At 36.1% G+C, this 26565-nt stretch overlaps 4 protein-coding genes across 8 annotated transcripts in view; 2 read left to right on the top strand and 2 right to left on the bottom strand.

The window, feature by feature from the left end:
* Nucleotides 1–17473, bottom strand: part of LOC122712973 (GTP-binding protein SAR1) — a 20948-nt gene extending 3475 nt beyond the window's left edge. Inside the window, exon 1 of the mRNA XM_043933068.1 lies at nucleotides 17451–17473. The gene's annotated coding sequence lies outside the window, so the exon portion shown is untranslated. The remainder of the gene's footprint in view (nucleotides 1–17450) is intronic.
* Nucleotides 65–855, top strand: LOC122712975. The gene is made up of 4 exons (XM_043933074.1): nucleotides 65–195; nucleotides 280–398; nucleotides 463–560; nucleotides 687–855. The coding sequence occupies exons 1-4, from the start codon at nucleotides 186–188 to the stop codon at nucleotides 814–816; spliced, it is 357 nt and encodes a 118-aa protein (XP_043789009.1). The 5' UTR covers nucleotides 65–185; the 3' UTR covers nucleotides 817–855.
* LOC122712970 (cadherin-99C) overlaps nucleotides 1341–26565 on the top strand; it is a 110485-nt gene continuing 85260 nt past the window's right edge. Inside the window, exon 1 of one of the 2 annotated variants that reach the window (XM_043933056.1) lies at nucleotides 1341–1834. In XM_043933056.1, the coding sequence (XP_043788991.1) occupies nucleotides 1832–1834 (3 nt within the window). In that variant the 5' untranslated portion in view covers nucleotides 1341–1831. Of the gene's footprint in view, nucleotides 1835–15436; nucleotides 15597–26565 lie in introns of those variants that run through there. The other variant, XM_043933055.1, reaches the window with a different exon arrangement.
* Nucleotides 22774–25380, bottom strand: LOC122712974 (uncharacterized protein C15orf61 homolog). 4 transcript variants are annotated; one of them, XM_043933071.1, is made up of 4 exons: nucleotides 25252–25380; nucleotides 24040–24271; nucleotides 23158–23401; nucleotides 22774–22918 (listed from the first exon to the last, which is right to left on the bottom strand). In XM_043933071.1, exons 2-4 carry the CDS (start codon nucleotides 24139–24141, stop codon nucleotides 22791–22793), a joined length of 474 nt encoding a protein of 157 aa, XP_043789006.1. In that variant the 5' UTR covers nucleotides 24142–24271; nucleotides 25252–25380; the 3' UTR covers nucleotides 22774–22790. The 4 variants fall into 4 exon arrangements, with proteins under 4 accessions (XP_043789006.1, XP_043789007.1, XP_043789004.1 ...); XM_043933072.1 differs by lacking the exon at nucleotides 25252–25380 and adding an exon at nucleotides 25168–25243; XM_043933069.1 differs by lacking the exon at nucleotides 25252–25380 and adding an exon at nucleotides 25041–25242.

Genomic DNA, 26565 nt, shown 5'->3' with positions numbered 1-26565 from the left:
TATATATATATATATATATATATATAACATTTTATAAAATCATAATGTGTAGAATTTATTTATGAATTTAATTATTGCAGAATGGAACATTTCAATTCAAAGAGTATGACTTTATTGTAGCTCATGCAAATATTTTATCCGATTTATTATTAATTAGAGGATTATTGAAAAAGAAATTTCCAAACATGAGAATAGGTAAAAAATAAGTATATTATTTTAATGAAATATAAATATTTATTTATAATATTAAATTAAATATAAATAATTTAAATATTTTAGGTAGTTTGGGTACTGATATGAACAAACTTGTTACAAAATTCAAAAATGGAATTGGGTATACTGCAATACCTCATAAAATTTTCAAAGAATATGGTCAAATTAATGTGACTTTTGGCTTGGTAAATTTATAATTTATAATATGAAAAAACACTTTATATCATATTTTAAATGTGAATTTTTTAGCTTGATATGGATATAAAATATTTGGAAGAAAACTTTCGTGCATTAATAAATGATATTGAAGTAATGAAGCCACGTAATGATGCATCATTTATTGTAAGGTAAATTCATTTAAATTAATAATTAATATATGAAATTATTTTAAAATAATATTATAGTAATAGTATTATATAAATATATAAACATAAATATAAATAATTAAAATTAAATGTATACAAATTTTATAGAATTCAAATTAGAAGTGAACTTTCTGATGAATCTCTTGCAATTAATTATCAAGATTATATTACCACAAAAACTGATAAAAAAACAAACGAAGAAGAAATAGATGAAACAGCAATTATTGATACGCAATAATTATTTAATGTATATAAATAAAATTATATTTAAAAATGAATTCCAATTAAGTATTAAATATTTATTGTTTACCTATCTTATAAATAAATGCAATATTTATTATTATTATTATTATTGTTATTAATCAGTATAACTATAATTATAATTATTTTCAAAAAATAAAATGTAAATAATATATAAAATATTTTATATCTATTTTATTTTTTATTTATAAAATTTTAAATTTTTCTGTTAAGATAAAAAATTAATTTAAAAATGTATTTAAAATTAGATCAAATATAATAAAAATAAAACTAATATTTGAAAATTAAAAAAAATATAATAATAATTTATTAATTATAAGAGTTCAGATTCCAAGAGGAATCGTACGAAAATGAAAGAACAAGACAGAGCCAAGTAAAGCAAAGGCAAAGAGAATGGAGAATGGTGAGCGGCCGTGGTGGTGAGTACAGTGGAGGGGCGATGGCTCACCTACCTGCCGGTTGAGAGCTCAGTCGGTGTCCGCCAGGTTGAAAATCCGTAACTTCTCTTCGTTTTATACGTAACTTTTCACAGTTTTGTTAAAACGGCGCGAAAAATGTTGAAAACGAAAATATAAAATATAGCGAAATATATATCGCTGACAATTATTTTTTATTAGTGGTCATTAAAAAATTCATCGATCAAATTAGTGATAGATATCACGTTTCCTTAAATTTCCAGAAAAACTATCGAATAAGTTTTTCTGTGCGAACTTGATAGTGCATGAGAGTGCGCGCACTAATACAAGCGCGATCCCACGCGTATCGCAAAGAACGTGTGTGTGTTTACATATGGTGATCTGTGTTGACTGTGTAACTATCATCAACCGAATATTATTATTAATTAGTGATTTTGGATTGCAACAAATTTTGGAGCAATTAATTGATGTTATCGGCTACTTTGTAGACATGCTTAGGTTAAACAGCAGTATACAATAACATTAGATGACACACCGGCACGCTTAATACACGGATGAACATATACTAGCGCAGTCATGGTAAGTGAAAATGCCTGAGTAAATTAAATCTTGACGACAAATCTTGGACGATAGAAATATTTTCCAGCCAATGTTTCACATATTTTTTATATTGAAGTTTAATGCCTAATTAAATATTTTATAATTTTTTTCTTCAAAATTAATTTGCTTGGTTATAAGGAAAGGGAAACAGCATCTATTAATATATATTTAAATTTAAAAAGAAATAAATATTTATTATTTATTTTTCTAATTTAATTATTGTAATCATATATAATAAACAATACATTTTTAAGATTTTTACAATTTAATAATTTTTCATATTTTTTTAATTTCTTAACAATTTGTGACAATTATGAATTATTCATTATAACCTTAAAATCATAATTGTCGAAGTGGTAACTATTAACAGAATTTTATATACGAAGAATAAAAAATTCATGGGATTCTAATATAATAAAATTAATGAGAAGTTGAAAAAGATTCCAACAGATTCATCGAATAACATCGAAATTGATCGTTATTATTGTTTTTAAAAGAGAATAAACTAATGATATCAAAGTATTTTTCAATCGTTACGCGTTCAAGATTTGATTTAATGATTATAATAAATATAACCAGTAGTTATTATGATCAAATTTTTGCTATGCATCGTTTAATTATAATTATATAAAAGTCATTATACATTTTATCAACTATGAATCGAATTCAATAGACAAAAGTATTTATTTATATATGAAATCGAAAAATGTGTGTGCGTTGAATCCTCATACAACATTCCAACTTAACTTTTTTGTGTTATTCTAAATTTTGAAATCACACTCTGCTCTTCTTTTAGATAAAAATTTATGTCATTTTTATAATGACATAATTTTATAATATTTTACATTATATTGTTTTTGGTTTATGATTAATACGTATATCATTTCTTGTTGCAATAATCTTATATTTTTATTTTAATCTTGGAAACTCGCCATTGAATACAGACTAAACTGTTAATATATATTTTAGCTATAAAATTAGCTATTTCTTTCGCTAGCTTATTCGCTAATTTATTTGTCTTGAATTGAACGTTTCTTTAACACTTTTTTAATCATATTATTATTCAACCTCTTCCTGATTTTTCTTTTTAATTATTTATCTAGAGGTTAGATTATTAAAAAATTCATCGATATCGTTTACTTTTGATCAATTTTTATCAATATTACGAAATTATTCATCACTATACACGTGCCCTGACGACTTGTTCGATTAGTCATGCGTGCAGATCGGTGCAAAACCTGGCTCTAGAAGCAAATGCAAATGATACCTTTAGGGCTGCGTATCTTTTCCTTGCCGACGTTTCCTTTTCCTGTCTCCACCACCAACGCGGTTATACTCTAATTGCATCGTAATAATTATGCAACGCGAAAGAATTCTTCGCAGTTTCTATTAGACATTCGATCTTTCGCATCGTGGCTCGAATAAAAAATAAACGAATTAATATTATTATCATGTATCACAATTACAACTGTAAACTCTCTTTCTTTCATTCGTCGTGATGTTTATCATCTTTAATCATTCCTTTGTGCCGTAGACGTTATCATGGAAAATTGCACAGCCTAGTTTGATCAAAACTGGAAGAGTCCTTTTTTATTCCTTTTCTTCTTAATTCACCTTTCTTAATTCACCACTCTTCCCGCTTTTCTCCCTTTCTTTTTCTCACTCTTCAAAGATTAAGAGATATCTCGAGTTTCAAGATCCATTCAATTCTCAAAGTGAATCTCTTATCTTTTTAAATCTGCATCGAAAGATATTTAAGCGGAAACTTTAATATTTGTCTTATGGAAGATATTAATCTTACAACGATCTATCAATATCCATCATTGTATCGAAAATTCTGGAAAAATTTATTTACCATACTTTACATATATATCCGCATATCCGCTTTAATATTGGAATATTTATTGGCAAAATTGGAATATTTCTTAGCAAGTAGTAGGGGAAGCGTAGATAACACACGAAAAACTGTTCTCTTCCGCGGTACGGTATAATTAGAAAGTACAGAGCAAGAGTACCGCGAGTCATTTTACCCGATTGTATCTCAATCGATGTTTTTGTAATTTATCTTGTTGCACCGTGGTTACCTGCTTTCCCGCGTATACACGACTATTCACCATTGCTCACGTTGCCGGAAGTAGCAACGAGCAAGGGGATAATAATCCCGATCTAACTTTCTGTCAATGCGATCTTCATCTCGACAACCCGTATCTATCTACGATTGTGATTCCTCTCTGCAATTTACTTTTCTTACCGTTATCTGGCATAGTTACGAACCCAAAGAGATGTGTCACGTCTCGTCTCGTTTCAAGAAAGAAAATCGAACTATCCAATTAAAATTGAATAATCGAACCTTTTTTTTCCTCCCAAAAAATATTTGACGATCGTTCGTAATTAAGACAAATCGGAAATTAAAAATTCAAATTTCTAATAAAGATAATTAACGTTTAAAGAGTTTGCAGGATAGATGGAACAGACTCTGAGCCTCTTAAAGGAGGCAAAACGCAAAAGTGCAAAGGGTTAAGGCGTTGATCAACAGCGACAAGTTTTTCTCGAATCGATAACCCCTGATGGAAAACCTGCCTATCCACTTTGCTATAGAACTTCTCTCCTCCTCGTTGCCAGAAGTCAATCTAAGTGTACTCGCGTGTACGTACAATCGTGGTTTTTCTTTCCTCGAATTATCGAAGAGCCTCGAAATCATCCGTCGTTGTGTGAAGCTAACTTTTATCGTTGTCCCCTTTCAAAGAGAAAGAGAGAGAAAGAAAAAAAAATTCTTCCAGCGTAAACTGGAAGTTAAAATGGTAGGAGGAGGATGGATGGATAAAGGGGCACAGAAGCGAGGTTAGAGCAGGTATCGGCCCGGGAAAAATGACGGATACGAAATGGTTACTGTACTAGTCGACCGGTTCTTCTTGTTACTCCGACTTCCTCCGCGCGACATATACTGGGTGACTGGCGGTGGCTGGTGGGTTCAAACTTTCATTGACGGCCCCTCCCCCTCCTTCTCTTCGTATACCGGGTGATCCGACCAAGCTTCGTACACGTTGTTTTCTCGAAATGTTTTCTCGAAATTGCTTTCTCTCCACGCAGGAGCGGGACGAATTTTTTTTTTTTTTCTTTTCCAGAAAATCGAGCGTAAAAAAAATGGACGTCGAATATCGAAGAAAAAAAGAAAGAAGGAAGGAAAAAAGAGAAGGAGGCTGTTTCTCCTAGCGGAGAAAGCGAAAGCACCGGTTCCACCAGTGCGCGCTTTTTTTTTCTTTTTTTTTTTTTTTTACGTTTCGTTACGAATTATTACCCAACAGCCCGTTATCGAGCGTGTAAATACGGCGTATATTACGGTGAATGTAAATTCGGATCACCGAAACAGAGCCGTTCCAATCGTCAAATGTCACGACGTCTCCCCGTACACCTGTCTCCCGTAATTAGGTAACGTGAAAGTTTTGCGCCGACATTCAGCGTGTTGTGTACTGTGACTGCGCCTCGAACACGATCGCCGCCTCTCGAGCAGAGAGGTTGGAAAATTGAATAATATAACGCGAATACGGTGTATAAGAGATGCGTTAAAAAAAAAACAGGAGCATTAAAAGAGATTATTTTTTCGCGTGTTTAATTGTTGTCATAAATCACAAAGAGAGAAAAAAAATAAAATAAAATAAAGTTTATTAAAATTAAGTTTCAGAGCAAAAATTAAAATTTGTTCTCATCCTTGGATAAACGTAATCTGTTTGAGATAATTAAATTAATCCAACACGGTTTAATTTATTAAGAAAAGAAACGAAACACGACGCGATTTTCTTGCGAGAAAAGTTTTCGATTGAATTTAATTACTTAATTTAATAATTAAATCTTTGTATGATAGAAAATAGAATAAAGAGGTGATTATAGTGGATTATAAGGATTTTTCCACGGAGCATTAAAGGGTTAAAAACGTGATAAATTACGTGATTTGAAATTGATAAACAATTTCAGTTATAGAAACGGTTTACACTAAGACGGAGAGGAAGATAAAGATCCAGATAAAGGCTGGCGAAATTCTCATTAACGGTAGAGACATATATATATATATATATGCTTCAACAAAAGAGCGAAAATTCTCATAGAGATTAAATTAACTCGGTAGGTACACGGGTTTTTTCCCACGGATTGTTTTCGCGTGTTGGCGAAAACGTGCGACAGCGATCGCTAAACCTTAGATGCACCACCAAGATAAACACCCTTCTTCCTGCTTCTTAACCAACTAGGCATCAACAGTTGTGTCTGGGATCAGGATGCAAACGCAGATATAAACGCTACTTATGTAAATTTTCTCGTTCCTTCCAGGATACCTTTCCTTGAAAATGAATCGTTATACGCGCACCTGTAACAGAGAGCCAAACTCTCTGCCAAATTGATCTAAATATCAGGATTTAGAGAGATTAAATAAAACTTGAAAAATTTATTTTGTCCTCGTTTCGTCGATTGGCGATATTCGATTTCATACGTCGATGGTCTCTCATCTTTTGCGTAATATTTTTCAGTATATCATTATTATTATTATTACGAAAAAACGAGTCTTGCAACGATTTTTTTTTTTTTATATTTCAGAGAAATGTAATTACCAACCGAGTCTCGAGAAGGGAATTCTATACGTATACATAACACGCGAGTAAATCGACGTTATCGATCGAATTTAATGAATTTCACTTGAAATGCGGTCTCGAAATGCTAACTTTGCGCATCTAACTTCAGAGTGTTCACCTGTTGCGATTTAACTGGCTAAGATCTTAACCTGTTTAGAATCGCGGAGTCACCTTCTCATCAGCGTTAATTAACAGCGGAGAGACAATAAGACGAGATATCGTCGAAAAAGATACGTGTTAAATTAGACGTAAAAATTGAACATTGTCGGAACTTGTGCACCCACAGGAGATATACAGTTCGTCTTTGTTGTTGAATTAATTTCTCTTTGCTCCAATTTAACGGAAACCGTATAATTACGTAATTTGCCTCTTTTCAATTTTAATTAATTCGAATTAAGGGAACGTTCTCTGTATATTATAATTCTTGTTCTCATTTTGCGTATTAAGATAAAAATTTCTCGACGAAATTAATTAACACAATATATATATATATATATATATATATATATATATATATATATACACACACACAATGTATCATCACTGTGTGTTTATTCCTCCCGAAAAAACCTCAAATTTCCAAGAAAATTATTTTTTCGCAAAACTGATCGACGATATTAACTTTTATATTCGACGTGATTTGCAATCACTGCGAGAGGGGGGAGGAGATGAGGAGAACCAAAGGTTGGAAGATATCGCCCTTCCGACATCACGTAACACCGACATTCGTCTTCGTGGCAGCAGGGCAATTAACGGGGGTCCTAATCTGTTCGGAACCTGTTGCCCTCGCCACCTGCGTTAAGGGCGAGCAGGTGGGTGCAAAGGTCAAAAACGTAACGTCGAGACTCGCACACGTGGCCGAGGGTCGGCAAGGAAACTAGTCGTAAATCGAGGTGAACTCGAGAGGTGGCTTCGCCGTGGGCGCCGATATAACGGTGACGGCCGGCTCGCTCGTGGCCTCCTTTCGGATACCGCGTCTCTTTCCTTCCTCTCTTTCTCTCTTTCTCTCTCTCTCTCTTTCTCGATACCTCCTCTTCCTCGGATTCGTGTATAACTGTACATTCGTTCGTGTATAACCCGCTTCCTTCCACGCGTCGAAACGCGTGCACGCGGTTTCACATTCGTCCGCCAAAAATTTACGGAGAGAGAGAGAGAGAGAGAGAGAGANGAGAGAGAGAGAGAGAGAGAGAGAGAGAGAGAGAGAGAGAGAGAGAGAGAGAGAGACACTTTTCTTTAGGATCTTTCTTCGAAATATTGTTTTGGAGCGAGATTCTGGAACGGAAATTTCGTCGATTTCGATTTCGATATATAATAAATTCTCTTCGATGATATCGCGGAGAGATGATATTTGAAAGTCGATACACAAACGATCCCTTTCTCGCGTCTCGCGGGAAATTACTACATGATTCCTTAAACGGCGCGCGAGTATCTCGATCGTGGACACGATCCCTTTGCATTGTCGATCCTTTCGAGATTCCACGCTGATCGCGCGAAACATTTTCTATTTGTTTGCAAGAAATTCTTTCCGAGAAGGAAAAAGAAACTTTTTCTTTTTTTTCCGCAAAAAATTGTTATACACGGATAATATTTCTTTGATACAGAATACCGATAACAGCGGCAAACTGCGCTTAATTTCTGTTCGATATCGAAGAGAGAAAAAGTTCTTTTCTTCTTGCCCTACGGTCACTCGCACTTTTCCCCGGTTCACTTTCCAATTCCTCCTTTCGAAGGAACGTTCCTCTCGATATTCTCTCACACCGCGATAGTTTCTGAGCGGAGAGCACGATACGTAGAATTGTATTTGCGGACGATAATAACGGGCAAACGTGGCTCGCGTGGCATGATATATGCAGCCGGGGAGGATTTCTGTTTATCTGCGCTCAATTAATCAGAACGAATCCCCGTCCAACGATTTGATTTACCGGACTCGCGGTATCTGAACACTGCTCGAAGAGAGTAGAGGCGGCGTTCCGCTTCGCTATCCGAGTCGGTACATCGTCGAGATACGCGTTATTCGATTAATTTTTTTCTTTTTCTTTCTCCCCGGTAATTAAATTGACCGGTTTACCTAGCATCAATTATAAATTACAAGGAATATAATCGATTCTGAATCCTCGATGGAAAACGATAGAAGAGGTGAATATAAGTGTAAAAAAAAAGACAGGCATTTTCTAATTCCTGTTTTAATCTAATTATTATTCGTTCGACGATTTCTAAATTTGTTCAAATTAGAGGACGTTATGCGTGAAAAAAAGAAAAAGAAAAAGGCTTAAAAGGCGCGCGAACGTTGCATACCAAACACGTGAACAATGAACCGAGGATACATTCTTTCGTTCGTTTTCATTGGATGAAACGTGACGACGTTCGAAAAATTCGGCTTCGACTTTGAAATTAATGCCAACCTTTTCACTTTGGAGGAAAAAAATTTTTTTTCTCAACGCGCAAAGGAAAAGTCGTGACGTGGAATATATTAATGCAAAACCGCGCGTGACGGAAAGAGAAGAGAGAGGAGAAACTCTATTCTTCTTCTGTTTCGTTTTTTTCGCGACAACCGCACGTTTCTTCTTCTTCTTTTTCTTTTTCTTCCTGGCTTCGATTCCATTTAAACGTACACGAGGAAATCTCGCGTTGTAAATACATTCCAACGGTTTCGCTCTTGCTCGCGATTATAGTGTCACGCACGACCGGTATGCTCGTCAATCATCGTCGTCGTAAATTTACAATCGAGAAAGCGATCATACTCTTCCTTCTGTCGTGTACACATTCTGAATTTGTCCTCTGCTTGTTCCATCAACTTCATCGAATTTAATTAACCCGTTTCGAATTCGAAATAAACGATTTTTTTCTCTTCTACCCATCTTTGAGCACACAAACAGGAGAGAAAGAAGAAAATTCGAGATTCGTTTAATCAGACGCGAAGAATTAAATTTTGAATGAAGAGCAAGTAGCGGGGTCTGATCTGTTCTGCGAGCCGATCGCAGAGAAAACAGGCATGGCGAATCGAAAAGTATACACGAAGAGGCTCTGAACCCGTTCCTGTTTTCCAGATCGAGTCACTAATTTATTTCTTTTTTTTAAAGGAGCGCCACTTTTAAAAGCGTGGCTGCTGCGTGGTTACTGACCGTGCCCACTGAGCCACGGGTCGTAGAGCAGGTAGCCAGGTGCACCGCGACAGGACCAAGGGTAAGGGGGAGAAGGGAGATATAGGTAGATCCATAGACTGGGCGTGGAGAAAGAGAGGAGGTCGAGGGCAAAGATGCGTGAAGTAGCAGGCAAATGGTAGCCGAGTCGAAATTCCTTTGCGAAAAACTTCAACACCAAGTGCTCGAAAGGGATCAACGACCTTTTTCAAGGTGTCTCTTTAGATCTCTCTTCGTCTCAACAATTTCTATTAAAAATGACGCAAAGATATATATGTTGAATTGTTCGAAAAGTAATTTCGTTTTTTTTTTATAACAATAAAACACCAAGTTTCATGAAAACAGTGGAATTCGACAAATTCGATCTCATAGAAATTTCTCGAGTCGTGTTGTTGGTCGGTTTGCTTCAATCGGTGTATCTTTAACGTCGAAATTGTCGGAAGGAAATTTTGAAAACCAGTTTACCGGCGTACCGTTAATACACCTTCTCCATACACTTCGCGTAACTTTTTTCTTGCCTGAACAGCATTCTCACACTTTTCAGTAATAAAAAAAATATGTCGAAAATGATCTTGCATCTTTGCACATCACACGCGAGAAACACAATTGCACGGAATTGAACGAATTTTTCTTATATAAATAAACCATGAAATGCCAACTCTCAAAATATATAATAACTACATGGTTTAGAATGAAGTTAGCTGGATAAAAACGTTCGACTAGCGACACTCGTGTGAAAAAACGAAATTACTTTCCGAATAACCTAATAATTTTTTCACGTCTCGAACACATTTCTTAATAATCTCCTTGGCAAACGTTAATTAATTTGTATTCCAATTTTCCGCGTAAGAGAATTGCACAATTGTGGATAACAACTTCCGCGTAGACTCGTATTTCCTCGTATGTTGTGATTATTTGAAAGAAAGAAAGAAAGGAAATGGAGAGCCTCCTTGTCACTGCGTTTCCTTCGAGATGATGTCACTGACTCTTGTCACCTCCATTTCTGCAGCAGGTAATAATACTTCAAACCATTCACTATCTCGTCACCGTGCATTTCCATTTAACGTTGGAAAAATCAACGCCGTATAAGTTCCAATGGCAAATACGGTTTGGTCGATTAATCGATCAATCTTCGTTCCCTGTTTATTTGTCGTACGATTCGTTCGAATTTAGTGTGTATTATCAATTTCGATTGATTTTCCCTTTGCAAAAGGAAAATTGTAAAGATCGATTTGAATTATGCGAATGACAGTTCGGTTCGTCGTTAATTTCGTTTCCCCTTTCGATCCACGTTGCACCACATATACCCATTATCCTTTCAACGGGAATTCTTTTTCTCGACATTCGACGTCCGCCGAGAATTATTTGTCTTTTCGAGAGTCGATCTACCGCACACGGTTAATTACAGATAGTTCCTATTTTGTACAAGAGTGTTTCAAACTATTGGATCTAACTCTCTAGAGAACGATAGAAAATCGATAAATTGTTACATTTTTCCAAAAAAGAAAAACGTTTTTAAACTCGTTTCACTCGACGAATTATTCGTTACGTAAGATTAAATACTTCGTTCAACTTGTCCAGAATTTTCCCTACAAAATTCTCGCTTAAGAAGTGAAACATCCTCTGCATTCGTTTAATTAGAACAATACCTGTAATTAATTACACTCATTGTCCAAGATACGAGTACAATATCGCCGCTTTATATACGACGATTAAAAAATTGAATAATCGGCGCTGGTTTTTAAAACGGTTTTTAATGGTCGCGTGTGCAAACGTGTGCCGAGTTTATCTTAACGATAGGTGTCGAGGTTCGGCGGATATACTGGCACGAGCCGTCAGGGAAAAATATCTTTCTTCCACACCATCTTCGTTCGTCGACCGAATCGCTCGAAGGATGCGATCACCTTTCGGCCGTCGGCGTATCCGTAAGTGGTACTCCATGAAGCGAAGTTGGAAGTTTTATTGCCGATGATGTCAATAGAGGAGGGAGAGGTGAACGCGAATTCCTTGGCTGCGACTCGTGATAAATGTCAAGTAGCCGGGTATTGCCGTGCATCGTATACTTTACAGATTTCTGAGTCATTCTGCGGGATCTCGATACTCGAAATGCGTGCAGAAGCAAAAGTTTAACGGCTCGATCGTGCATAGAGCATACGGAATCGTATCGATACACGCGAGAGTGTCGAGTCTATTTTTTTCGATACTGATCCAGATATATCGAATTAAATTAAAATAATAAATTTGCTATTATTCTTCCTCGAGTGATAATTACAGAAAAAATCGAAAGTAAAAAGAAGATGCGAAAAGTAATTGATCGCTACTACTTCGTCTAACGAACGCACGTTATGCGAGACTGGTTTTGTTTCACCGTGTGATTTCACAGGTTTATAATATTCAAAGATAGACTTGAGCAGTCTCGCGTTTCGGAAAATTTCTGCGCTCTCAAAGAATACGTATTCCTTTCTCTTTCCTCGGTTTCGCTCGTTAAGCTCATTTTTCTATTACGTGAAATCCATGTTCGGTATTCCGCGTCAGCGTATAATTTTCGCATAATATCGACCGAATTCAACAGATTCAAAGAAGAAAAAGAAGAAAATAAAAATGAAAACGATGATTATCACCCATGTGAAACGATCTGTCTAAATATTGAATTTCACTCTCGATCCAGATTCTTCTTCGTTTATATGACGGCCGTACGTGATTTCGTCATTCCTCTCGTCCCACGACATTCTTTAATTGAAACTGCACTCTGAGGAGAAGAATGCGTGCTTCTAAATGCAAAATTAAATCGTACGGGGCCTCTTATCCGTATACCATCTGCGACATACCGATCCAATCCTCTCTCCGGAGGAGCGTGTAATTCTCCTTCGAGAACGCTTCTTCGTACATCTTGTTGAATTCTCGTCGCATTGTTGTTTCTTACGAAATCCTGATTTTATAGATCGATTGTTAACAACGTTACGTTGTTATTAATTTAATTAAGAATACCATTGGGTTTTAATGATTTATATATATGATAATCGCGAGGATGTTGTTTTTATCGTGTCTCGAGATATTTTTACAACGATTCGATAAAATTGTATTTGCGAAATTGTGGGATAATTAAGAATTGTGGGATAAGACGGTCGAAAGCGAATTAATTTTAATCTTCCGACTCGTTAATTACTAAATACGAAATACGAAGTGCAATTTTAGATTTTTTCGAAATTCATCTTCGATCTGTGTATTCGAATCCTTTCGCAACAAAATCCTTTAAAAATCCTTAAAAAGTTATTGCTCAATATTATGTTATCATATTATAATTACTATTGCGCAGTGTAAAAATATTAATTTTAACGTTTAATTAAATACGTTTAATAAAATTATTTAATTAAATAATTCATGGAAAATGTAAATATATCGTGATGTATAATAGAAATTATTTTGCTCGCGCGCGCAAACGTCTACACTTTTAGCAACGCCTCGTTCCACGGGAGGGATCCCGCGGCGAAAGGGATAAACGATCCGATATTCTCCTTCGAATATTTGCGTGTTCAAATCGTATACAGAAGAGCGTAAAGCCATTGTTCGCACTTCCAAATAAATTTACACGATGCCCGCAGGTTGCAGGAACTGCGAAACCACGAGGGACAGCGCGTAACAGGACCATCGAAGATCGATCGTGTTCGCGAAACTGTAACCGTTCGGCATCGTGTCTCAATCGATAAACCTATTGATTTGCAGGAAACTGCGTCTCGTGGAAATTGCTCGTGCGTCGGCACAATCGTGTACAGTGTTTAATTGCACGCCTCTCCTACTTGTATTTCGCGTGGAATGATCAATCTGTTAAATTAATCTGCGTGGGGAAAGTTTATTTAATAAACGTTTCATTAAACCCTGGATCGTGCTGATTAGGCGTAACATCGAATTGGCGGGAAACCCGGAACGGAACGAGCTTTCGATCGATCAACAATTCTTCTAACATTTTCCAAATCATGCGAAAAATCATGTGAAACACTTATTGAAAGATTAAAGGAAAATGTTAGAATATTTGAAATTTGAGTCGATGAGTTGAGTTGAAATTTATTTTTCAAAGTTTTTATTTTTTCATAATTTTGCTTAACGAAAAATTTGCAAAACTAACTAATTAGCGTTTCACTTTGATCATCCGATGAAGTTTAAACAATGTGTTTCGCGAAGATATGATTCGAAGTAGATTTCTCCACACATGTTTACGATCCACGTGTTTTAATTACTTCGATACACGGAGAGGATCCGACTTGTAATCACAATTCAACGAATCTCACGCGTATGATTTATGTAACTCATCATCCGACGGATGATCAAAAACTCGTCTCTTCGCCTGTGAGGAAACGTACTTACGAATTAATTGGCTCCCCTCACTTTCATCCATTCGATTCGGTTATATACGAGAATATATTTTCACGTTCGCGCATGATTCTCGGCATAGCAATTGCGTCATAACGACGCGGACAAAACGGCGAAGACAGGAATTAGAGAGAAACGAATTCGATCTATAAAAAACAACCACTTTCATTTTGTAAGAATTGATTAATTTTCATCCATTTGATCGTGATCGTTCAAGTATAGTTCTCGAATCTCGAAGAGGATCAGCTCAAATATCGGTTCGAGAACGAAAAGAGATTGATTTACGACGATTATTTCCGGGATGAGTAAATTGTAAATTTGACAATGGCCGTTTCAGACGCGAGGCGATCTTGGCGACCTCTTCCGGTTCTCGATTCGTGTGGGTGTCGCGCACCGATTACGCGGGATGGTCGTTGCGCATGCGTGCGCACGCACCGCAACACAACGCTATTACAGTTTTCTCGCGCATGGACAATGCCATTATTTCTGCGATCGAGGGATGCGTATGCATATTGTATATATATATACACGCAGGAAAGGTGGATGGACGGCAAACGAGATTACACGATAGGCGCGAGGATATCATTGTTTATGGGTTGGGAACAATGAGCATGATTTATTCTTCCGATGAACGAAGATGCGAGTCGCTTGTCTCTTCGATGAAAATGTTTCTTCAAGCTTTCCTTTCTTTCCTTTTGCCCACGTTGTCTTAATGACGCGCGCGATTCTTTGCAAACGCTTATTGCAAAGCGGATTCTCGTGTACGACGATTGGGCCCGTCGTGAACAGGTGCATATACGAGGATCCTCATATTTTAACACTGAAATATCTACATATCTATACTTTATGTGTAAGACAGTTATATCGTTAGATTCCTATCTAAATCATGATATTAATTTTACGAGAAACATTTTCGTGTTTTCAATAATCGTAAAAAAAAAAAAAAAAATAGTCGAATCATTTTGATCTGATGTTAAAATCTGACAATTTTAAAAAATACTTTAATGCAAAGAAATTATCTTTCTTCACCTTATAACTTAATTGCAAGAATTCTTCGAAAGATGAATAATGACTCGATCCATTCTGCCAACGAACTTTCGCGCTTTTCGATCTAAATCTCGTTTCCCATAAACTTGCCATTTTTCCCCATAGTCGATCCAATTCTTGCAGGGAGATCTTTTTTAAAGAAAAATATTCTCGCGTGTACGTAATTTCGCTCGAGCCCAGGTGAAATACGCGAAGTCGGGTGTAGGTAAATCTCGAGGCGAAAGTAAACAGCAGACAGTAGAAGTAGGCGCGGCTGATATATAACCGCATAAACGTGGAAGAGATTTCTTGGATTTATCGTAGGTGACAACTGTGTCGCCACCGCTCGACGAACGAGGAAGCTGCTGAAATTCTCGTCTTCCACCTGTGACGCCGCTTACGTACCAATTACGGTATTATTGCTAATTTTTATTTCGTCAAGTGTTTTGCATTTTGAATAGGAGACTTGAGACACGGCAGAAGATAAATCATTTCGTCGGAGAGTCTTCGGAGTGTAATGTATCGTACAGCGATATGCATCGATGATAAAGTGAATACGACAACGAAGAGGTTATGTTGCGAACGGTAATAAGGATTTTGCGATTTTTCTTCGTGGAAGAGATTTATGTACAAAGTTAACTAAATTTTTATACTAGATTTGGATCGAATTTTGTTTCTTAAATAGAGTTTAAGATAAAAATTCTCGAAATCTCTTCCATTGTATACATAATATTCTAACTTTTCTAATTCGACGAATTTTTATTCTTCAAAAGAATGAAATCGAATCGCGAAACTTCTTCGAACGTTACAGATATACAGAAAGAATAAGAAGCAACTTTTTGAAGACGATAATCATGAAAAGAATAGCATTTCGCTAGAAAATATTTTCCTTTCAATCACTTTTTATTTCCAATAAAATTACTTAAAAACTTTTAAATTGTACAGCATTGCAAAGAGAAATAAAAGAGAAAGAATCGCGAGTGGTAGCTATATCGAAAGCGATAATTTTGAAAAATCATTGCTCGATCACGCGTTGCAACGATGCCTCGTAAACGCGAGAAAATACTTTTTAAGTACCCGATCATACCCGTTAATATCCTCGTTTGCAGTTTATTTAATCGCGAGCGTATTTCTCTCACGAAAAATCAAATAAATTGCGAATCGTGTTCAAGGCGGAATATAGAGTCACGTGTAGGCGAACGTTATACATTAAAATGGAGCACGTCTTGGGCTCATCATTTCGACGCCGGAATGTTTTACGATGCCGGAAGTTAAGCGAATGGAAAATTGAATCTTTATAAAGCCGCAACTCGACAGCGCTGACCCCCTCCTTGTCTCGCCTCCTCTATTATTTCGCTTGCACTGTTACACCCTACTTTACGAAGGTGTGCATTTAAGGAGGATCTTAATCATCCTCGAACAATCTTCGTTGTAACGCACTGCACCCGTTCCGTTCCACGGTGTAATAATAATCTCGAGAGAATCATTTTTTTTTTCCATTGGCGATTCGATCGAAAACACTTTCAATATTTTTTGCCACGTATATACGAACATTACACGATTCGCGTAATTGTCCCTTCCGTTTCTATCTGCAACTTTTAAAATTCAAGATGGAGGAAGTATTCGTAGCCTTCAAATTATATTTTACAGCGATTATAGCGGATACAACTTGACTTGTTTAAATTATACTTTCGAAAGATTTATATACATATAAAAGTTAAACGATGATTACGAAAAATATAAGGTTATAATTTACGTTTGATTTACTTTCTCCGCGATTCTATAGCATTTACATTTTCTTTCTACGTCTCTTACTGGAAACTGCGATTGTTGTTGTTCTTGTCGAGCGCGATTAACCATCTCCCTTTTTCAGTATAATCGGATGTTAATATCAGAAATTAACATATCTTTCAATTGCAAAGTATCGTGGACACCGATTCTTCGAAATAGAATTTCACCATCGAGATGGTGACTCCCGATCTTGGTGGTTGCGCAATTCCTACTCGGCGAGAGTTGATCGTGGTGAAAAAAAGAAGAAAAAGAAGAAAGAGGGAGAGGGGGGGAGGGGAGAGAGAGAGAGAGAGAGAGAGAGAGAGAGAGAGAGAGAGAGAGAGAGAGAAGAGCCGGGCGATTCGTGACTTCTCGTAAAGGGATAAGACGCAATGGTAGAAAATAAAAATGGAAATTTCGTTGGAATTTCGCGTAAAAAGAAGGCCTCGAGCACGGCGAAAAAGGTAGAACCGCATCGCGTGGACGTTCATGCGCGACAACGAGTATACGAATGAAACTTGTGAAAAGGCGAAACTTTAAAATGTATACGCAAGAGTTTATGCAACGATAGGGATAAAATATTATAATGGCTGACACTTGGGGTATTGAATTAACCCTAATCGAATCGAAATGGATTTGCAATCCACATTAAAACACGCGTAAACTTACCTTTATTTACGGATGGAGATTTTTATATCGCCGGTTTTCCACTCGATCAAAGATACACGCACTGTTAGCTGACTAAAATAGCACAGACCGATTATTCGAATTGTCTGGACGTTTTCTTAGCCAGTAGTGGGGAATATTTTCTGGCAGCGTTATTATCCCGTTTTACTCTAACTTTGATCTACTTACTAATTTGAAATTGAAGGAGAATTTCAATTAATCGTTCTTTCAATCGATCTTTTTAATCTTCTTGAAAACTATCCACATGCAATGTATTGTTCATTGTATTGGTAGAAAAAAGCGGAATATGGATCTGATCGGTTAATTTGGAAGGAAACGATTATTTCTGTCTTTACCATGATATTTGTCACATATACGAATCCAAAACAATGATCTATATTTAATTTTAATTAGTAATCCAGAGAATTCTAACGTACCGATATAATATAAAAATTTTTTTATTTCTCATAATATACGTAGGCTAATTATGATTTGTAACGATAGTTTAATTTATAAATATAATTTTGTATTCAAATAGTTAAGATAATAATTGTACGTATACGAATAAGCTAGACGTATTGTAGATAGTTTCGAAAATATTTTAGTTTCTAATCTTAGATGATCTCTGTAGAGTGTGGTCAGGATTGTCAACAAAGCGTCTAAAGTGGGGATAGGTCATAGCGAATGACTTCTCTTACCTCTGTTGCCGTTCTGCGAGACTTCTTTTCACCAGTAAACAATAGATACATGCTTACATTTATTTTCTCATTTTTATATATCGTTACATTTCTTTCTTCTATATTCTATTGCGCAATAATTTATAAATATAAAAATGAAGCTAAAAAAGATTAAAATAATCGTATTCAAAAAATTTTGTCAATTTATTTTCTTGGAGTTGGATGGACCAACACTCGACTAGTTACGTGTACTGTTGTCGCATCGAATGACTGAAATTTAGCTGCGTACGCTTTTAGCACGATTACATCCGCTTTATCCGCACATTTTGCAGAGTGCAACGTTGTCTGGCAACGTTGTGAGAACAGAATTAGGTACAGGTGGTTCGAGAGATAATTCGTTAAATTACAAGCATGCGTTGGTATTCTCGATAACCAATGGGTTTAAATTTAAATTTCTGACTCTTGAGAGTTTGTAGAATGGTTTCTCGAAGGTATTCCTTCCTCATTCCAAATATATCATAGTTAAATCGTGCAAAGAAAATATTCATTTTATTTATTTTTTAAAGATAAGAAGTAATTTAGTTTCAGATTCTTTTTAATTTATAATAATAATCGCATAGATACATGAAATTCTAATTTTTCATCATAATCAGACAAAGTTTATTCCTTTGATTTGTCATCGAACGCTTTTCGAATATTGTTTATCGCTGACTTGTGAAAAAAAGATATAGAGTTGACTTTACGAAACCTTAACTGGATTGAAAACTGCTTGTTGAAAATTGCTCGGTTATCAAAAACTGCTGTGTACTTGGAATTTTAATATCTTTTTGAGGTCACTCGCCGTTACTCGTTATTACTTAATAATCTTTAAGTAAACTAAACTTTTTAAAGATTCAATAATATTGCAAAATTTATTTTTTTAAATCATACCATTTCTTTTTCGGATCAAACGAATGCTTTACGAATGGATCAGGTGAACGCATAAATTCCTTCGAATTCCCCATTTCAGTTTGTCGTTGAAATAATAATCACTGCTAACAGGTGTAGCGTGACAGTTGGTAATTACCAACTCCGAGCAAAAGCATGCGTACGTGTGTATACATCGACCGTATATATGATTATTCATCGACTTGGTTAATATTCTACACCATGTGACGACAGTGAAACGCGATGATTTTCCTATGAAATGGCGCACGTTCATTTGTTACGAACATAATAAATCATTTTCATTTGCATTCCGTTCTTGCGCATAATTCAACGATCACCAAATAAAATTAACAACATCGAAACCCAATCCTATTCGATATTTTATAAAGTATAAAATTTACTTTATAAAAAAAAAAAGTTTTTCAAGATTAATTTTAAGATCTTATATCTACTTTCTTCGAAAGAACTATTATCGTGCAATTACTTAACTTGCTCAACTATAATATAATAATAAAAATTTTTATAATCTCTTTTTCATTCTCTTCCAAATACTTCGATTAACAGCAGATTGATTATTTTTCCAACATTCCAACGAAACCACAGAGATTCTCTCCGGAGAAAGTAAAATTCTCGTATAGTTCAATTTCCGCCAATAAACGGTCACCAATTACAAATAATATTCTCCGTCTTTCGTTCCCATTGCTTTCACCTTGCGAATTGCGACGTTGGGCGGTTCCACCGGCACGCAAGGGAAAAAAAACACGACCGTTAAAACCGAGAAACGAAGAAACATACTGAACGTCCTAGCTCGCATATGCGAGAACATTCCTGGATGGAGAAAAATCTTGGAATAAATGTCAGATATATGCAAACGTATATCAACAGAGGAACCGTTATATCACGAAAGATATTTTTTCCATTTTTGAAAGATTCGCAACATCGAGCTGCGTTTGATAGTAGAAAATCTTCAGCGAATCTTCTCGAATATTTTCCAAACTGAACTCCATCGAAAGTCATTCTTATATTTATATTTGTCAATTCAAACCTATTTTCATAATTATAGTTATAGATATTCTATGGACAATGATCCGTGATATTTTTCGAACTTCTCGAATCTTTTTCAAAATAAACTTCATTAAAAATCGTTTTTATATTTATATTCACCAATTTAACTGAAATAACAAAACATTTATAGATATAGTTACACATATTCTGAATGAACAGATATCTATGATATTTTCTCGAATCTTTCCCACACTGAGTCCCCATCGAAAATCGTATATTTATATTCGCCAATTTAAATGAAATAACAATTATCATCTACGGATATTCCATACCCGTGATATTTTTCGATCTTGTCAAAAATCTTTTCCACAGTGAACTTTCTTAAAAATCCATCTTATATTTACATTCGCCGATTCAAATTATAATTACAAATATCCCACGAGCGAAGATTCGCGATAATATTTGTCGCTCTTCTCTTTTCCATGGAGTTTCGGTCTCCGGTTCAAGCGTCTCGCGTTGCGATGGGATCCCGGTCGGACTCGGTCCCAGATAATATCTTCTAATTCAACGTTGGGGCCAATCGGACATGCAAATGCGCCGATCCGAGAATCTCGCGTGAAATTAATTGCGCGTGACGCGACGCTGGAGCTCTCGAAAGCTCTGTGGCAAACTCGATCGAGGATCTGCTCCTTGCAAGGATTGGACAGCGTCGCGTGTTAACACGCGCGAGGAATGGAGACGGTATACAACGTGTATACGGATTGGCGTGTGATTCGAGCACGAGACTAATCGAACGTTCCACGGAAGACACGAGGGGATTGATTCAACGAACACCGATCGGATTGGATCGTCGTTAGAAGGAAAGGATTTTCGATAAACTTTTTTCTCAAAAATCGATCCGACACGCAATTGCGATAAATTTAGATTAAAATTTTTTCTTGACTTCGGCTTCGTTTGATAATAAAATTTTATTATTTATTATCTAGAAAGATATTGATGCAATCACGCGGAATATATATATATATATATATATATATATACTCGGTGATAATTTTCGTATGGTTGGATGACTCGAGATGGAGATTCATCTCGAGTCACGGGTAATCACAGGTATGAATATTTCTGGAAAGAGCGTGACGATGAATGGAAAATTGATTGATGCATCAGATTCAAATTGAGAGAATATTGCGTGATATTGAAGTTATTGAAGATTATTCGAGGAAAGTAATTATCGTATTTCACGAATATGGAAACTTCTTTCTATGATTTCCTTTTTCTTTGAACGACTTCGATATCCAAAGATGTCCAAAGCGGAGAAACGTTTAATACGAAAATTTAATTTCCGCGGAAACCGCAGAAACGAGAACTTTCTAAACGAGATTTTCCTTTCCTTTTTAAATCAAATTTATTAAGACCATCCGACATTTGAACTTTCCAGCGTTTGGAAAAAAATTTCTAATTTTCCTTTTTTTTTTTTTTTTACGCTTTTAGCACGATATTCACATTTTACGGAAAAAGTATTTCTAAAAGAAGGGGAAGAATATATATATACAACTTTCTTTTCAACGTCTCACGATGGAACGTCGTAACATTCGATAGTAATAGACGTCAATATAAATTTAATATATTTATTAGGCGTATAATAGTGGTACTTATATATACATATATTGGAAATGGAATGGCACGAAATATGAACACTTCACGTCCTCTCGAGATGATGTCTCTTCACCATCGAATATATATGTATATATATATACCGATACCATTGATTTCTAGGATGGCATCGTTACGGTGCACCTGAAGGTTGAAGGTCAATAACTGAAAGCTGGTTGGACGCAGGTCGGTGAAAGTTTATTCCGATGGATACAAACCGAGCGAGTGAAAGCCATTCGATTAATTACAACTTTTATCCCCTTGTCAAACCATCGAATTAATCTTCATCGAAATTCTGGATGCACGCGTCCCATTAGATTAATTTCGTAGATTAATCACATGGAATTCTCTCTCTGTGTATCGTGCAATTTTACTACCAGTCTCGTTTAACCAGTCTTCTTCGAAACGCGCGTTATGGCTCGCGAATTCCCAACAAGGGAATTGTTTCTATAAAATATTTCTATCCTGTATTTATTCTTGTTTTTATTCTTGTTTTTATTCTTGTTTTTTTAGAAATTTTTTTTTTATCTCCTAGCTTCCTTAATCGGAAATCCGTTGAACAGTGGATCGTGATTTAATTGTAATCATCGAACGAAATGCGATTTAATATCAATGCGATCGAACGTCTCGATTCTCTCCCATTGTATTCCTCTTCCATCCTATGCGGGATAAAAGGAACGTTAGTCATCGTGGGGACTTTGGATTGAAAACGGTGAATCAAATGGTATTTCTCTCGCTATATGTATATATGGTCATCGAAATCGATTATTGGCGGATGATTAGAAACGCCATTCATCATTCACGTGTCGCACTTCCTTTCTTATTGAAACGCCATTATCTTCTTTGAACCGAAATCGAGTCATCGTCGAACCCCCTATATACGAATACCTAACTAATAATTTGAATTCGTAATTAATACACGCAATCAGGATGTTGCTCACTGTCGTTCGAGTTGAATATTGACAAAGAATATGAATATGGATTTTATATCGTTGGGATAATTCGGGGAATTCGCGTTAAAGATAAATACATTAAACTTTACAATTTTATTCGTGTAAATACATATATCATCGTGTATATCTCAATACATGGATCCTTTGTCCTCGGGCAGCAAGAAATGGATCACCACGTCCCCTCTGGCTGTTTTCACGATTTCTCTATGCCTGATCAATAAAGTCGCTGCCAGTCCGTACATTAACGTTGGTATACCTGATACAGGAGGAAGAACGAACGTATAAGATAACTAACGATTAATTATCGCTACTTGTCTTCCCTCTCTCTCTTTCTCCTTCCCTTCAGATCGAAAAAACGAGGAACGGATGGAAACGAGGACAATCGATGAAGGAAGGAAGGAGGGAAGGAAAGAAAGAAGGAAGGACGACGAGCACGGATCACGGCGACAGCTTTTTCCATTTGATATCGCGTATATATATATATATTGAGTTTACCAAGGTTCAAAAGCTTGATCGCCTTGAAAAATTTGTCCTCGGTGGTGAGGTCCTGCCGCGGCCTCTTGGTGCAGTGATACTTGATGTATGGAAAGCAGCCGGTTCTCAGTACGTGGTAATTGCTGCTGCCCACCGGCCAATTGAAGTGCGACATCCCCCTCTGATCGTTCACCACATCGACGTATCTCACGAAATACGAAGTCCACGGTGGCTCCTTCGATTGAACCAGATAGCTCGTCAACACCTGCGCACAAGGATCGCGTATACGTAACGTACGCGCAGTTCAAGTCAATATGGAGTATCCTCGATTCGTTTTCAGAAGCTAAGCTATATTGTCGCCACTTGATAATAATAACTCTATCCTTCGTGACGAATCGTGTACGATTCAATTATCAATCGATATAAAATAGGAGGGAAGAGGAGGAAGGAAGATCGAAGATTCTAATCGCTACGATTATTTAATAACCGTCGATAATTCCAAATCGTATCCAATATTAAAACGCTGTTTCCATCTCGAAGCGAATGACTCCAATTTCTTATCCATTCCACTGCGCTCTCTTCTTTCTTTTCCAACGGTTATTTGTTCCGATATGATTCGTTGAGAATTTAGCAATAGAAGGAGTGCGGCGGTCACGTGACGTGCGCGTTCCTCGTGCGTGAAGCAACGATGATTCCTAGGATCTGATCGATCTAGGGAAGAAGGGAGGGGGTTGGCGAGAATTCTCACGGTCGTCGATTGTGATTCAATGGGAACGGAAATTCTTGGAAATGCTAGTCGGTCGGTCGGTTTTGCACGTACGTTGAAACGCGCGTATGTCGGTACGTGATCCATCGACGCTAGGAAAAGAAAACCCGATGTAAAACGCGAGCCACGAAACTTGCCTCCGACGCTAAAGGCTTCGTCTTCTTGGAAGCAATCTTCGCCCAAGTAACGTATGGACAAACGGCGAGCGTTCTTCGGCCGGACAATGGTTTTACGAACATTCGAAGGATTCTTCTCTCTTTCTCTTTTCTTTTTTTTTTTTCCACTGTATCAAATCTTCGCGAGGATTCTCATTTTTTCTCCCCCTCTTGGTCCCCTCGAGATCTCTCCGTGGTTTCGACGTGGAAGCGGCTGAAATAACGAGATTTGTTCGAAAAAAGAAAATGTAATCTGTAGATAGCAAATACGTGGAGAAGAGGCGATGTATATCGTGTAAACGGAGTAGGTTAATGTTTCTCAGAGAGATTGTTTCGATAGGTTGTTTTGAAAAGTGATATTGGATATGGATCGTTCAAATATGCGATTCGTAATTAGAGTTCACCGTATAGACGTTGTTCACAGAGTCAGAGTTCTCGTGGCACGTTTCATTCTACCTTTCTAAAATAAACCCGTATCGAATGCCGCGCGAAATGTCAAGGTTAACGAGGATCAATTTGATCTCGGCTAACGGAAAATTCATTTCGAAGTAGGTTTCGCCACGCACCACCATCGCGAGCTCACCGAACCGTGAAAAATTGATAAATTGTAATTGATTATACAAGGGCTGATATGATTTGCACGATGATTGATTAGTTTTATTATATTATATATTATATCTTTTTATACTCTTAATTAATCTATTTTTGAATATTTTTTTTTTAATATAAATGTATCGTAGCTTAGAAAAAAATTCTACTTTCGATTTATTTTATTTTAAATGTCTACGAACGAAATGTTGATACAAGGAAATCATATATACGTATAATGTAACGCGAGATATTGTAAGTATATAAAATTACATCGAATTGGATAAAAGCAAGCTTTTTGCACAATTTTTGCAACTGTCGATTCTTGGCAATTCTTTACGCTTCGTTTGAAATGTCGCGGTCATTTTCTTACTTCGGCCAGCGCTATTACTCACGTTTCGTCGCATGCGCAACACACTCGAGTTGCGAAGAAATGCACACGACGCGACGTATCACGTTCGTATTTTAGAATTCGCGTTTCATTTAACGCGGTTCCTCTCGTTCAGTTAATTCCACGTATACCTCAGTTAGTTTTACGTGTGTGTGTGTGGTGTGTATGCATGTGGATGACACGAATATATTAAGTAAATCACAAGTAAATTATACGTGGTATGACTGGTGGTAATATTAGGTCAACTGGTTGGATTGGTTATCTCTGGCGCTGCTATCGATGATATTGATCCTCCGTGGCGGTCTTTTCGAATATTCTTCGTTCCTTTTTCGTCCGATATAAATCTGAAATTAGAATATTTATGTTTATTTCATAATTTTATTATTTGAACGAGTAATAAATATTAAATAATAATAAATAATAGATAGTAAATATTATCATTTCTATCTTGTAATTTCGGATCATAGAATGTGTCAATATACCAATGTGTTAAACCTAACGGGATAACGGTATCGCGTTTCTATTAGCAAAGGTAGTGATTTAGCACTGGTTATAACATCGATTCTACCTTATATTTATGTTCATCATATTCATAAATAAAATAACAATTATCACGTAACGTATAGATATAACTGTGAATAGATATCCATCGATGAATCTGTTTTTTTATTTAAATTATCATGATTATTGTTATTATATTAAAATTTAGCAATAATTTAGCGATTATTTTTTTTTGCAATTATATATACATTTTTTAATTTTTTTTCTTATTTCAGGTAAGTTTCCCGAACCACGTTAACTCAAATAAGTAATTTTTATATCATTCTAATAGTATTCTCCAAGAATGGGATGGATATTCAAATATCTTTCGGTTTAGCTAAACAAAAGGTTAAGCTCGAACGAAGCTATAGAATTCGTTCGACCACTGGATAGTAACCGCACCCAGGATCGTTTACACGTACACATACCATATCTATACACTATGTTATAAATTGTCTATTTTTATTAACGGTAGCTCGAGTTTCATTTATGTATTCTATCTTCCCATCTATAAAAGATGTTTCCAATCCAATTGATCGGCTGATTGCCGTCACATTATTATACAAGTATAGGAGAAACGATTCGCACAGACTCGTAAGAGGGAAGAAGTGTAAGAAGCATATTTGTCATATTGGATTACATATTGATGCGCTAATCCTACATGGAGAACAGGAAACGTTTATAACACGATCTACGATCGTATCGGTAGCTAATCTTCGTAAAATTCGAATTCTTTTTCTTCGATAGGATTCATTGATCGAAGAAAATCGAAAAGAATCTCGTGATACGCCTATTTATTTGGGATCGTGTAAAAATGTAATCGATTCGATGTATTTACGACGCAATTTGATTCACGATTTGTACGATGATTAGACAAAAAGCATAGATAACGAGTTTAATAACAGAGATATAAGAATCAGTCGAGAATAAAATGGTAAAAGGCGAAGAATAATAATTAAACCTTCGTTCCGGATCTCTCTCCGGAAATG

The sequence above is a fragment of the Apis laboriosa genome, unplaced genomic scaffold (assembly GCF_014066325.1).
Source record: "Apis laboriosa isolate Shangri-la unplaced genomic scaffold, ASM1406632v1 scaffold21_cov150, whole genome shotgun sequence".
NCBI lineage: Eukaryota > Metazoa > Arthropoda > Insecta > Hymenoptera > Apidae > Apis > Apis laboriosa.
The sequence above is the reverse complement of the archived record's forward strand: the minus strand, read 5'-3'. Positions and strand labels throughout refer to the sequence as shown.

Bases quoted from the DNA above. Each gene is read 5' to 3' on its own strand.
- LOC122712975 (XM_043933074.1), top strand. The intron at 399-462 runs GTAAATTTATAA...TGAATTTTTTAG, and splicing joins TTAATGTGACTTTTGGCTTG to CTTGATATGGATATAAAATA. The intron at 561-686 runs GTAAATTCATTT...CAAATTTTATAG, and splicing joins GATGCATCATTTATTGTAAG to AATTCAAATTAGAAGTGAAC.
- LOC122712974 (XM_043933071.1), bottom strand. From the start codon at position 24,141: ATGTTCGTAAAACCATTGTCCGGCCGAAGAACGCTCGCCGTTTGTCCA. The intron at 23,402-24,039 runs GCAAGTTTCGTG...CCTTGTGCGCAG, and splicing joins CGAAGCCTTTAGCGTCGGAG to GTGTTGACGAGCTATCTGGT. The intron at 22,919-23,157 runs GTAAACTCAATA...CTCCTGTATCAG, and splicing joins GATCAAGCTTTTGAACCTTG to GTATACCAACGTTAATGTAC.